The sequence below is a fragment of the Sander lucioperca genome, chromosome 10, assembly GCF_008315115.2.
Source record: "Sander lucioperca isolate FBNREF2018 chromosome 10, SLUC_FBN_1.2, whole genome shotgun sequence".
Classification (NCBI taxonomy): domain Eukaryota; kingdom Metazoa; phylum Chordata; class Actinopteri; order Perciformes; family Percidae; genus Sander; species Sander lucioperca.
In genome coordinates, this window is record NC_050182.1 from 27,351,530 (window position 1) to 27,364,767 (window position 13,238).

Consider the following 13,238-nt stretch of genomic DNA (forward strand, 5'->3'; position numbering starts at 1 on the left):
ACAGGAAATGCGCCTTATATGACAAACATCATCCGATTTACATGAAACTTAGAATGTGTGGTCTACATGTGATAATGAGCCGGCCCCTATAATATAACCACGCCCACTTCCGCAGGCCACGCCCCCTTTCATAACATTTGTATTGTTTAAGGTAGACCCTTGTGTGAGGTATCGTTGAACTCAGCAGAGAGTTGCTTCTTCATTGGTGATGGTTTGGCCCACCCCCTATGCTTAAGCCACGCCCCCTTTCATAACATTTGAACCGTTTAAGGTAGGGTCTTGTGTGAGGTGTCATTGAACTCAGCAGAGTTGCTTCTTCATTGGTGATGTTTGGCCCGCCCCCTATGCGTAAGCCACGCCCCCTTTCACAGCTAATGAACTGTATGGCGTAGAGTCTTGGGTGAGGTGTCATTGAACTCAGCAGAGAGTTGCTTCTTCATTGGTGATGGTTTGGCCCGCCCCCTATGCTTAAGCCACGCCCCCTTTCATACATGGTGACCCGTTTATGGTAGAGTCTTATGTGAGGTATCAATGAACTCAGCAGAGACTTCCTTTTTTATTGGTAAAGGTTTGCCCCGACCCCCATGCTTTAGCCACGCCCCCTTTAACAGCTAATAAACTGTATGACGTAGCATCTTGTGTGAGGTATCATTGAACTCAGCATGGAGTTCCCTTTTCATTGGTGACGATTTGCGGTGTCTGAGTGCCGCGCAAATGCACGGTCGCAAGGAGCGGCGACCGCCGGTAACCCCGACACGCGCAGAGGAGCGAGGGCCCGTCCATCGCTGCTTGCAGCTTTAATTAAAGTTGTATTTCAGTTACCAGTAATCCAACTTTGACTAAATGTAGACATTTGAAGAAAATGTAATGATTTTTTGTGGACTCAATAATAAAACATGTCAAAGTCTGAACTTGAACTTGCATCATGACACATTTCATTAGTCCAAATATATGTATAGATACACAGTATATGTGTGTGATCTACCTTGCAGGCCTGACCACTGATAATGCGAATGTCAGCAGGGACTCTGTCTCCTCCTTTGATCTCCACCAAATCCCCCACTACCAACTGGTGGGCGTTGATCTGGTTTTTCTGGCCGTCACGGATCACAATGGCTTGCTATTTTTGGAGATTTGAGAGTAAAAATAGCAAAGATGAAAGGAGATGAACGACATGAAGAAAGACACAGAGTGAGAGGGAAACAAGAGAGGAAGGAAAGAGATAAAAAAAATAGGCCTCATTTTCATTGGTTATGTGCGATTTACCTGTGGCACCAGATTCTTGAAGCTGGCAATGATGTTGGTACTCTTGAATTCTTGGTAGTAACCAAAACAGCCAGTTACCACGACGACAGAAATTAGGGTGATGGCCAAGTACAGCTGGAGTGAGAAAGCAGATGTAACCATAAAAACAGGCAGCTAGCAATGACAAATTGCTGTCCTCCCTTTCTTTATCTCTTCATTACTGCCCTTCTCTGATCCCTCCTGCTCAAAGCAATCCACATAAGCCATAGATTCAGTCTCTCAATTTTTTTTTTCCACAGTGCACTGAAGGAGAAAAAACTCTCAATGGAAATATAACTCACATTGTCAAAGGCGCTGACATTCACTCACATTGTCAAAGGCGGTGACATTCCCTCTCGCAACTTCAATTCCAAAGGCGATGAAGCAGATGACAGCTGCGACCCACATCAGACACTGCAGCCCTCCAGCCAGCTGCCTTGCAAACTTCACATACTCTGGAGTTCCTTTGGGAGGCTTCAGTTCATTAGGACCGTCTCTCTCCAAGACTTGACTGGCAAAGGTGGAGGTCAAACCCTGTGGATGGAGAACAGAAAAAAAGGATTAAAAAAATGAGTATTGGTGGGAAAAAGACACTACAAAGAAATGAAGCTTTGAAAGCTTTGTCTTTGAACCTAAAGGACCTAGAGAGGGAAAAAGGTGTGTTAGATATGGGTGAAGAGAAAAGGAATTAAGCGCATAAAATAAAGGAGAATGAAGTGAAAAAAATACAAGACTCTAACAAAAGACAGACAATAGAGAAAGAAAGTCTTACCTTGGTAACACTAGTGTTGTACCTCGTTTCTAGTTCTTCAATTGTAATCTCATGGTCGTCCTGCAGGAGGAGACAGATCGCAAGATTCATTCAGAGCAAGCCAAACGTTTAAAGGGCAGTTCAGAGTGAATCAAGGAGATTCATTCATAACTGGTTATTATAAGTGGACAGAGAAAGATCATAGACAGTTCATTATTACATATTCTGAGTACTGTGCAGCCATGAGGCTTCTGTCTTTACTTACTATATCCATTTCTTTCTTCATGCCCTCCAGTTTCTCCTTCTTCTTCATCTTTTTCTTCTTCTTGTCCATATCTCCATCCATCTCAAACATGTTGTAGGTGTCCTAAATGCAGAAAATTGACATGCATATATTTATGCAGGCAACGTACCTATTTTTCTTTTTCTCTTTAAAAAAAAAAAAGATTAGGCCTTCATGTGTTAGGACAATTTAGACATGAAAGGGGAGAGAGAGGGGGAATGACATGCAGAAAAGGGTAGCAGGTTGGAACCGAACCGGGAGTCACTGCAGCGAGGACTGAGCCTCTATCTATGGGCGCGCGCTCTAACAGGTGAGCTAACCAGGCGCCCCCTTGTGGCTTGGCACTCTAGATGATATGTGTACCAAATGTAGCACTTTTATATATCTGATCTATATGATCTTCAAAGGTACTGTTAGGTCATTATTTGTGAATATGTGACCAACAGCTCATTGAATTAAAATATTTGCATGCTCATTTGCATTAAACACATTTGCATACACATTTGGCTTGTTGTAAATAAACAAAACAACACTTCATAGACTGGAGTACACTATGTCCATGCCAGTCTAAGAAAATGCATTCTGAAATTAAATGAAAGAAAAGATAAACAAAAAGGCAGATAAAAAGTAATAGCAAAGTAAAGGTCTGGTCAAGGGTTTTGAATGAAGTGTACTACCTAAGAGCCCAACTAACACTAAACAAGGTGAATGGTCATCAGCTAATCTGCTGGGTGGGTCGCCTACCTTTTTACTCATGGCTGCAGGTTTGTAAGGGGACTGCTCTCCTAAATCAATGGAGGTCCAGACCACTCGATCCTTCTTGTTGGTCCCCGAAATTTTGACTGTCAGTTAGAGTCCAGTCCCAAACACACACTTTGTTTCTCCCTGTCCCTCTCTCTTTCTCACACACACACACACACACACACACACACGCAATGGTTAGAAACAGAACAGATTTTATGGAGAAGCCTTTTATACATGACAACTCCCCTTTTTATACACACATGCGCACAAACTTGCTTTGGACACATCCACACACATTTATGTTTAAACATGCACTTTAATACGACTACCTGCGTAAAACAATGTCACCCCTAGGCAGGTCACACACAACACACATGCATGCGCATGCGCGCACACGCACGCACACACACACACACACACACACACACACACACACACAAATACACTCATATCACAAGCTAGGCTGGTATCTCTTATCTCCTCTCTGCACGTTTCCTTTCCTGATAAACTGATGTGAGTAAAGAGCAGAGGAACAGTGAAGGTTAATACAGACCAATGTCATTCCTACTAGTGTGCCTGACATTGCACTGCATCAATTAATAAATACTGCACTACGCAACTATTACTATTGGCCTTGAGTCATTCTGGTGGTTGAAATTGAATTGGTTGCATTGATATAATAAGCATTAATCTTTTCTGCTGCCATATGCGCAATATGTACTAAAACGGCCCTGCAGCACTACAAAACCAAAAACAAAGGGAGAAGACATCAGGGAGAAAATAGGCTGCAGCTGGAGTTAATCATTAGTCACACCTGATGCCAATTCCAGCTCATCAGCAGTGCTACAACAGGTAGCACCAACCACAGAGGCAAGTTAATGGTGTCAGCATGTCCACTGTAGGTTTTTTCTTCCTCCTCCTCCTGCAGGCTAAGTGGCACATGTCTGGCTACGTGTTTATTCTGAAGACCACACACTCCTTCTGCCAACCACATTTGATTACAGAAATATACTCCTCTCTACAGGTCCTTTTTTGTCATTTTGTCAACAGACTGTAATTTAGAGTGACGGAGGATTCTACTTCTAAAATTGAGTTTTGCTTATGGGGCTTTTGGATAACAGACTATGTTTTATTAATGAAACAAAACTTAAATGACCTAAATGATTATTCAAGAATATCAAGAACACAATTGTTGAGTGACATTAAAGCCCAGCACTGTGCTAGGCTGTTGAGGGTCATTATATCAGATAGGCGTCAGCAGGCCTCTCTACCATGCTCTCTAAATATCCACAACCACAAAGGACCACTACATTTGTAGAGGTTAAAAAGGCGCACTATTGTAGATACAGTTGCAGATAGTGACTCTATCATAAAATATATTTAATCTGTAATATTGGCTTTACAAGATATGTCCCACCCAAACACACATCCAGCCAACTAATTTCAATACAGTAAGGCAAATCACTCCACAATATGGGAACATAACTCCTATTTTAAAAAATGCATTATTTTGACTCCTATAATATCGTACTATCCTGTATTGAAGAGAAGTGAGTAAAAATGGAGGTCACCCTGACTGCTCAGAACATATGTTGCATGCTGGGTAAATAAGAGCCAGGTAAGATAAGTTGTGTTTAAGAGAGTCAATATCGTTCTGTACTGTAACGTTATACTGTAGAGTGACAGTGGCTGAGTAATCAAAGCAACGTCATCAGCCCGATTTTATCAGCTCTAATTACAGATTACTGGGGACAGGTGCGTTAGGAGGGAGATAATAGAGGGGATGATGGGGTAACATAAGAGTGAGAGACAGGCACAGATAGAGAATTATGGAAGTGCGATATTAAAATGCTGGAGTGACCATTTAAAACATTTATTTTAATGTTTTGCTCACATGGTGCATATTTTTAAATAAATGTGTTTTTTTTTCAACTAGGGCCTTTGCAATTCAACCATGTCTTATTGGGGTCCGAACGAAATTATCAAGGAACTACTTCAAACCTGGGCAAGTAAAACAAAAACATAATAACCTTACTATCATTTCTTAAACGTAGCTAACGTTAGGTAAAAATAATGCACTCTAACGTTATATGTAGTTTCTAATATTTCGTGATAACACCATATATATATATATATATATATATATATATATATATATATATATATATATATATATATATATATATATATAAGGTGTTACTAATATTTTACCAATTACATTTATATCACGAAATATTAGAAACTACATAACGTTAGACTGCATTATTTTACCTAACGTTAGCTACGTTTTAGAAAGTTATTATCCAAACTTTGCTAACGTTGATATTGATTGCCCCCACACCTAAAGGTTACACCAGAGCTGTCACGCCAGTTGTGACAGTAAACGGAGCTAACGCTACTTACCCAACCTTAGCATAATATTAGAGAATCACATTTTAGTTGTGACTTTGCTTGTTTGAAGTATAAATTATTTGGAATGAGTCGAACATTTCTATCCAATCACAGCTGCGTCCGCGGGTCATGTGATACTGCCCCTTGACGTCATTTTCTTGCGACTACAGACAGCTCCATGTGAACAGCTTTCACCAAAGTTATAGTTAATTACGGGTAAGTCATGTATCAGTATGATAGCTAAGGGTGTTATTAGTTGTATCTGCATTCTGCCATTGCAAATAAAGCTCAGTCTTATTAGGTGAGACGAAATATAGCGCTACCGGTCAGCGGCGTTTCTTCCTTTTCGCGACAAGGTCAGGATTTAACGTTACATGACAGGAGGAACCTCCACTCTGGCTTCACGTTCAAATGGCATTTATAATGCGAGGGATGTCGTTTCAGTCAACGTTACAACAACAGACATATAGCTAATCTCAACCCAGCTGCATTATTGTCATTGTGTACCTCGACTAAGTGTCTGTGTTATGGGTTATACAAGTTCCCTCATTGGAGCTCTAACGTTATATCTATCAAAACCATATGTATACTGTAAAAAAGAATATATACAGTCATTGATCAAAACTGACCAGTGAGAGATGGTTTGGTCGACATGAAGATGGATATTTGACAGTATGTAATTGTTGCTACATTTAATTGAGCAATTGAAGGATCAGCTCATTGTTGAAATGTTTCTTTAACTCGTTAACCTTTCCTTTTAACCACACTTGTTGCTAAAATCTCCACTGCCTCCTTAGGTTTTGTGTGGGATGGTGAAGCCAGCTGCTGAATTGTGAGAAACCTTTTCTCTCCTTTCCTTCCTGTGGCCACTGTCCGACCCAATGGCCAGCCGCCTCTTGGGCAGGTATGCCCGTCTGCTCTTCAGAGCCTCCTTCCAGACTCCCGCTGCTGCCAGCCTGCCTCCCCCTGTGGCTGGGTCTGCAGAGGTGCAGAGGACTCAGGGCTGGCCACGGGTCACAGAAAGGTTAATGTGCGAGGGAAGGACAATTACTAAGGAAAACCCCTTTCCAAACATGCCTATACGCACCCAGCTGGATGAGTTGGTGGAAAAGGCAGCAGTGCCAGAGGACATCCTGCTGGCCTGGGCAGAGCATGGACGGAATGGTAATCAAGCTGCTAATGCACTGATGAAGTGGACTCAGTTGGTCCTAAGGACGAAGGGCAAGTTTAAGGGACAAAAACCTGAACTGATGATGGATTCAAGGCTACTGGATATGATGGATACTGTATCTCGGCAGGTAAGGAAGCCATATACAGAGGTGGACTGGCGCTATCATGGTAACTGACATCTTATTCAAGCACTTTTGTTTGCCTGTTAAGATTAATTACCAATTTCTATGTGTGGTTTTCTTCCAGGTGTCTGCAGTGTGGAATGGCAATCTAGTGTCTGTCTTGCGAGCCTTCTGGATTATGGGTGTGCCGTCTACTCATTCAGTACTCAATTCTGTCCAGACTGAGGTCCTGTGGCGAGTCCGCAGGCTAACCTACAAGCAGCTGGGCTTCCTGGCAGATTGGGGAGCGGGCAGGAAAGGACAGCAAGATGTGGCAATAGTGAATGCTGCAATAAAACAGCTGGAACTGCGCTGGACTGAAATCGCTGATGCTAAAACTGTCAGTGCACTGATATCCAATGGACAACGCATGTCGCCTACCTTGATAGACCGACTTGAAGACAAGGTATTAGAGTTTAAAACATCTCATCATTTAACACAGCGTTAATGGCTCGGTTAAACATGTTAACCTTGCCTTAAACTCTCTGTTTACACAGCACTAGGCCAGGTTGGTAGGAAACAGAATATGAATTGCTGTCTATAAAAGGGAATTTGAATGCAGTGTTGTAAGATCATTGAAAGGTGAAATTACATGTGTTTAATAGTATAACATGGTAGCATATAACTAAAAACATAGTGTAATTTACTTGGTTACTGATGAGTATGCAGGTTAGAATATATATGAAGTCTGGAGAGGCCAGTGTGTAAAAACAGTGGCCGCTGTATGTCTTGGAAGATGAGCAAGTCCAAAAATTGTACACCTATAAACAACACATAATGAATCTACCCTAAACCTATGAGATCACCTGTAGATGGAGGTGTGACAATTAGCCCATGATCCCAAACCACAGTGCAATACTTCTATCTGTCTATATTGCAGGCTTTGGAGCTTGCAGAGGGATTTTCAGCAGAAGAGATCCGCAAAGTCTGTTTATCTTTGGCAGCTCAGAGCCGCAGATCTGTCCCGCTGCTCAGAGCTCTGTCCTACCACCTTCTTCAGAAGCCATCCTCAGAGTTCACCACTCCACTAATACTGGACATGGCTTTTGCATACGGTAATAACACTGTTCTTACTGATCCAGTAACATTGACATTATGCATAAACCAAATGAACATAGCCTATATCCACGTCTTGATTGCCCCATCTGTCATTTTGTCTTTTGCTTTTGTCTTGCCTTCTAGACCTGATATAACGATGTTTTAAGGAATAGCTTTAAGAATTACTTTTTGAATTCAGACAGCAGCTAAAGTTAAAATCAGGTAGGGAAATGGAAGCTAGTTGAGATAAAGTTTCATGCCTGAAATCATTAAAGACCATAGACAAAGGACTTAAAACTCCCATCATTCAACACGGAAAATGTAAGTTTTAATGTCCTAATAACTGGTTTGTTAATGATTTGTTAAACCTGAATATTGTACGATCTATGCTGAGCTAGTGGCAAACATTGTCATGGGAAAAGAGTGTAATATCTAGTGCAAGTCTGATAAGTTTAATGCACTGTCTGCTCAGTAACACACATTATAATGCTAACAGTAACAACTTTGTCTTTGCCTGTCTGTAGGGAAGTTAAATTTCCACCATTCTCAGGTATTTCAGCGAATGGCCTCTGAGTTGTTACCCAGAGTCCCTGAGCTCATTTCTGCTGATGTCACACGCTGTGCTAAATCACTGGGCTTCCTCAAATGGCTCCACATCCCTCTCTTTGAGGCCTTTGCTGAGGTCAGTCATACGCCTAAGACAAATTCTAATTCACATTATTTTGAAAAATGCTCAATCTCTGATCTCTAACTCTGTACATTTTTTTTACCAGCACTACACAGCAAACAGTGAGAAGTACAGTACCCTTCAGCTCTGTAATCTGCTCATGACTTTTGCCAGACTTAGCTTCCAGCCCAGCAATGGAGAAGATTTTTATAGCAAGGTACTAATGATATTAAAGGCTGTCTGTTCTGTTGAATGCACAGGGTTGCTTCTACTTCCTACCTTAAATGTATTCACTTGTCATTTGTGTAAAGGTTCACTCTGTGCTGGAGCACTCTCTCTCAGGCCTGGAGCCCTTCTTGCAGACAGATGTGGTTTGGGCTCTGTGTGTGCTGCAGCAGGCCAAGCCCCACTACCTCATCCCCCTCACACAACAGAGTCACGTTACCAAACTGTCAGGTAAGACACATAACTTTGGGCGTCCATTCTTCTTCTATACTTTCATGTTTTTGATAAATAGTGAAATTTTAAATATGCAGATACATATGTATTAATACAGTTAAGCTCACACGTGTTATGACATTCATACTGTCAGCACGTTCAAACCACCGGCTCCTCTAAACTACGGTAGGAGAGGCTGGTGAAAGTGGTTCAAGTGTCTTCCCTAACTTAACAACACAGCACAACACCAGTACGGCTATTCAGTCCATGGCAACTTTATCAACTGTAAAATTGTACATTAACAAATATTCCACCAAGCACAATAAACAAGTGTAGTGGATAGTTCTGAAAAAACAAAAAGTTAATTTATTAGTTATTCAATGTCATCAAGTCATCACTTATCATCATTTGTCAAATTTGACTGGTTCCAGCTTCTTAAATTGAAGGATTTGCGGCGTTTCTCTATTTGATATCAATGTAAGTTGAATGTGTTTAGACTACACAGTGTTAATCAGACAAAACAAGCAATTTAAGGAGGTCACCTTGGGCTCTGCAAACATGTGATGAGCATTTCTCACTCATTCTTTTGTGTGCAGATTAAATGATTAATTAGGAAGATAATGCATACCGTATATTAATCCATGATGCAAATATTCTTTAGGTTCAGCTCAAGAAGTATATGTTATATCTGTACATACCCTGTTGAAATATTTTAAAAACAACAAATTAAAGAGATTATGATTTAATTATTAGTATGTCATGTCATCATAAGTTATTAGGCCAAAGAGAATTGGTATGTTTTTTTGGGACCATAGAAATGATACGACTCGTTTACATATATTTTAACATCCTTACAAAATGCTGTACAAAGCTGACTGCAAAAATACCATTCTGGCTCAGTAGATGGCAGTACAGCACCAATAGATTTCTGGTTAGACAGGCACATTAAACCCATTGTCTCACAGATATGAAGCATTGCATTGATTACTAAAACAATCTTGAAGTGGAAACTAAGCACTAATACGGGCTGGCAGCACTCATTCTCTTTCTGGTGTCTTTTCTGTCTGTAGAGGGCAGTCCAGCTCGAGTGGAGAACTATCAGCTGAAGCTCCTTCACATTGCTGCTACACTCCACTTAGAGCATCCGGGTTCCTCAGAAACTCCATCCTCCCCGAATTCCCTGTCTGTCCCGGCCAGTCTCTCCCCCCTGCAGAGCAGTCTAAGAGGGGCTATACAGAGTTTGGTGGGTGGGAGGACAGAGGCCCTTCGCACTGGAGTTGACACTGTTTATGGATGGACTATTGGTAAGGGTAGCTTTTATATATATATATATATATATATATATATATATATATATATATATATATATATATATATATATATATATATATTTTTATATATATTTTTATATATATATATATATATATATATATATATTTTTATATATATATATATATATATATATATATATATATATATATATATATATATATTTTTATATATATATATATATATATATATACACTTTGAGATCACATAACATGTCATGCTGTCAGTTCCTTTTATTACTGGAGTTTTACAAGACTTTTACACTGAGAGCAACATTTACCGCATCTCTATGTAAAGGTAAAGGAGTGTTCTGTTGTGTCATTCAGTCAGAGAGCTTTTTTACAACACACTTGCCCTTCTCTAATCAGATGCTGAGCTGGTGGTGGATTGTGACAACAAGCCAGTTGACATGTTGATGCTGAAAGCCCCTCATCTTCCCAGTGGTGGAGGAGACCAGGCTTTACCTGTAGGGGCACAGCGGTGAGTCATAGTGGAATATGTTCTCCCTTTGAACGTCGCATCTGATTTTCTTTTGCTCTAGCTGTCTAAAGTTATGCTTTGCTCTGTGTTTCACATCTCCATCTGTTTTTAGGCTTGCTTTCTTGGCTTGGGAATTTCCAAACTTTTGCTCAAAGAGTAAAGACCTTCTGGGGCGGTTTGCAATGATGAAGCGACATCTCCAGTTGGCTGGCTTCATAACAGTGGAGGTAGGGAGAGGCAAGAGAATGTGATAATCCATCTTTGTGTCAGTGTTTGTGACCGTGGTTTAGTTACTTCAAAGTAAAAGCGTTGTTTTATTTTTAAACAGTGATCAAATCATTTTCTCTATCCCTGCAGATAGGGTGTACTGAGCTATTTGTTCTTCAGATCAGTTTTCATCCTTACACACTCACTAATTGCAGATTGAATATTCTGGTGTGTTGTGTTGGCTGTGATAGAGAGTGATATTTCAATGGACAGAGGCAGAGAAGCAGCACTACTGCTGCTGTATCTCACAGTAAAATGCAAACAGTAGACCCAATACTTCAGTAGAGCTGAGAGTCAGGTGGGTTCCGCTGCAGCCTCTGGTATAAATAAAGCTCCTGCCGCAGCTCTCTCATCTAGGCCAATCCAAGCTCTCTCTCTCATCTAGGGCACTCTCCTTAGCCAATAGTAGCATTGCTTGCCTCTCAGGCTTGGATTGCTGCAGGATGTGTTAACTGAGCAACTATGTCTACCTGAGACTGAAAACCAGCATTGTGAATATATGACTATAAAATTTGTTTTACACGTGCGTTCTCTTAAGCACTAACTGATAATGAGATGGTACTTGCTCAGTAGCTCTTTAAAGAAATGTTTTCAAATCCATCCTTTTTGTCCTCTTTCAGGTGCCATATTATGAGTGGCTGGAGCTAAAGACAGACTGGCAGAAATTGGCATACCTGAAGGATAAAATGGGGAAGGCTGTGGCCGAGGACATGGCTAAGTGAACCGATCAGTCTTGAGCAAATCTGCAGACTCAGCTGAATCAGAGCTTTCCCAACCAAATGGGACCACGGGGAATACACACGCACACCCACGTTCACACTCTGAACGGAGCAGCATTGCAGAAAAGCTCTCTCATACTTTGCCACAGAAAAAAAAAATCCTATTTTAACTCTGGTTCCCTTGGCAACGTGTGGGGCTTTCCCTGTTTCCATGGTGATGTCGAGCAAGAATTTTTGAGCTAGAGAGAAAGACGGAAATAAACACAACAGTGAATCTTTCTGTAGAAATGAAATAAGTCTTTGCATCTGCGAGTGACATGTCAAAACAGAAGCACCCAGGCCATTTGTATAATTTTGGCCAGAACGTTAATGCAGCTTAATATCATCATGTGAATTGAAATAACTTAATTATCTCTGTGAATGTGTGTTGTCTTGTAAAGAAATAAATTGTTTTATTTCCATTTTTTTACCTGTTTTGTCTTTTAATTCCCACAAGATTGACTATATGCCTTGTAGATTTCTTAGGGCGCATCAAGTCAGGGGCTTGTTGCAGTCAATAGTATTTGGTGAAAAATTTAGACAGAATATGCTTAATTTCACATCTGACAGTTAGTGGCACATCTCTCTGGCATACTGGGGTGTGTGAGTGTATCAGTATTATTAGCAAACACTTTTTGGAGCAGGGTTGAGTCTTCTCATAGCTTTGCTAACAACAAAAAAAAGTTTATTTTGTTTATCCAGTGCTTAGGTCATTTGACATGAAATAAGATGCATTAAAATCAATATATGCAGCAGGTTTTGGCTGTGGATAAATGTGTACATGTTTAATGTCTACTCTGTAAAATTAGAATATTTTAAAATGTCATACTGAATCTATATTTGTTTAAAAAAAAAAAAAAAAAAAAAAAAAAGAAGCAACAGCTGAGGTAAAACTCACAGATGAAAGCTGACCCCTGAAACTGCGTACACAACATCACAGGCAGCAGAAGCACTCTGACATCAGAGGCTGTTAAATGGCAGAGGGAAGAAGACTGACAAATGGAAGCCAGGGCAGAGGAAAGAAAAGGAATTCAACTAGGGAGGGAGCCAAAGAATAATACAAAGCCACAGTGGCAAATGAGGTTACAAGAAAGGACAACACGAAAATGAATTGTTACTCTGATAAACTATCACGTGATCTAGGGCCATGATGTCTACCTCATTCTTCCCGATATTGAGATTAATGGATCGATTGATGGACTGATGACAAAGAGCCCAGCTAGCACTTCCAGTATTGAACCCCTTGGTCGTAGTATCTCCTGTCTGATGGGATAGCAGGTGCAGCCAGTCTCCTTCTCAATAAAGCAATGAAGCTGTATTGCTACTCAATACATCAAATAAACAGTATTTTAATATGAAACAGATAGTATTGGTAAAACATATTGTTCCTGCTCTGCTTTTGACTGATACCTGATAAGTGCTGCAGTGAACAGGAGACCTACAGATGATAATGAAAGTAGAGAACTCACAAACACGT

The 13,238-nt window shown here is 40.5% G+C and overlaps 2 protein-coding genes across 5 annotated transcripts in view; one reads left to right on the forward strand and one right to left on the reverse strand.

Moving 5' to 3' along the window:
* LOC116049457 (potassium-transporting ATPase alpha chain 1) overlaps window positions 1-3,778 on the reverse strand; it is an 11,309-nt gene extending 7,531 nt beyond the window's left edge. The window contains exons 1-6 of the mRNA XM_031299121.2: window positions 3,063-3,778; window positions 2,301-2,402; window positions 2,057-2,116; window positions 1,615-1,818; window positions 1,267-1,380; window positions 986-1,120 (exon numbers count right to left, since the gene is read on the reverse strand). Coding sequence (XP_031154981.1) covers window positions 986-1,120; window positions 1,267-1,380; window positions 1,615-1,818; window positions 2,057-2,116; window positions 2,301-2,402; window positions 3,063-3,074 — 627 coding nt within the window. The 5' untranslated portion in view covers window positions 3,075-3,778. The remainder of the gene's footprint in view (window positions 1-985; window positions 1,121-1,266; window positions 1,381-1,614; window positions 1,819-2,056; window positions 2,117-2,300; window positions 2,403-3,062) is intronic.
* A 1,762-nt stretch (window positions 3,779-5,540) lies between these two features.
* Window positions 5,541-11,989, forward strand: tbrg4 (transforming growth factor beta regulator 4). Of its 4 annotated transcripts, none has more exons than XM_031299126.2 (11): window positions 5,541-5,669; window positions 6,251-6,751; window positions 6,870-7,190; window positions 7,665-7,839; window positions 8,347-8,504; window positions 8,596-8,706; window positions 8,801-8,945; window positions 9,998-10,231; window positions 10,625-10,736; window positions 10,849-10,963; window positions 11,624-11,989. In XM_031299126.2, exons 2-11 carry the CDS (start codon window positions 6,335-6,337, stop codon window positions 11,723-11,725), a joined length of 1,890 nt encoding a protein of 629 aa, XP_031154986.1. In that variant the 5' UTR covers window positions 5,541-5,669; window positions 6,251-6,334; the 3' UTR covers window positions 11,726-11,989. The 4 variants fall into 4 exon arrangements, with proteins under 4 accessions (XP_031154986.1, XP_031154984.1, XP_031154983.1 ...); XM_031299124.2 differs by lacking the exon at window positions 5,541-5,669 and adding an exon at window positions 5,687-5,754 and having other exon boundaries at window positions 11,624-11,727; XM_031299123.2 differs by lacking the exon at window positions 5,541-5,669 and adding an exon at window positions 5,789-5,809 and having other exon boundaries at window positions 11,624-11,727.
* Window positions 11,990-13,238: the final 1,249 nt, after the last annotated feature.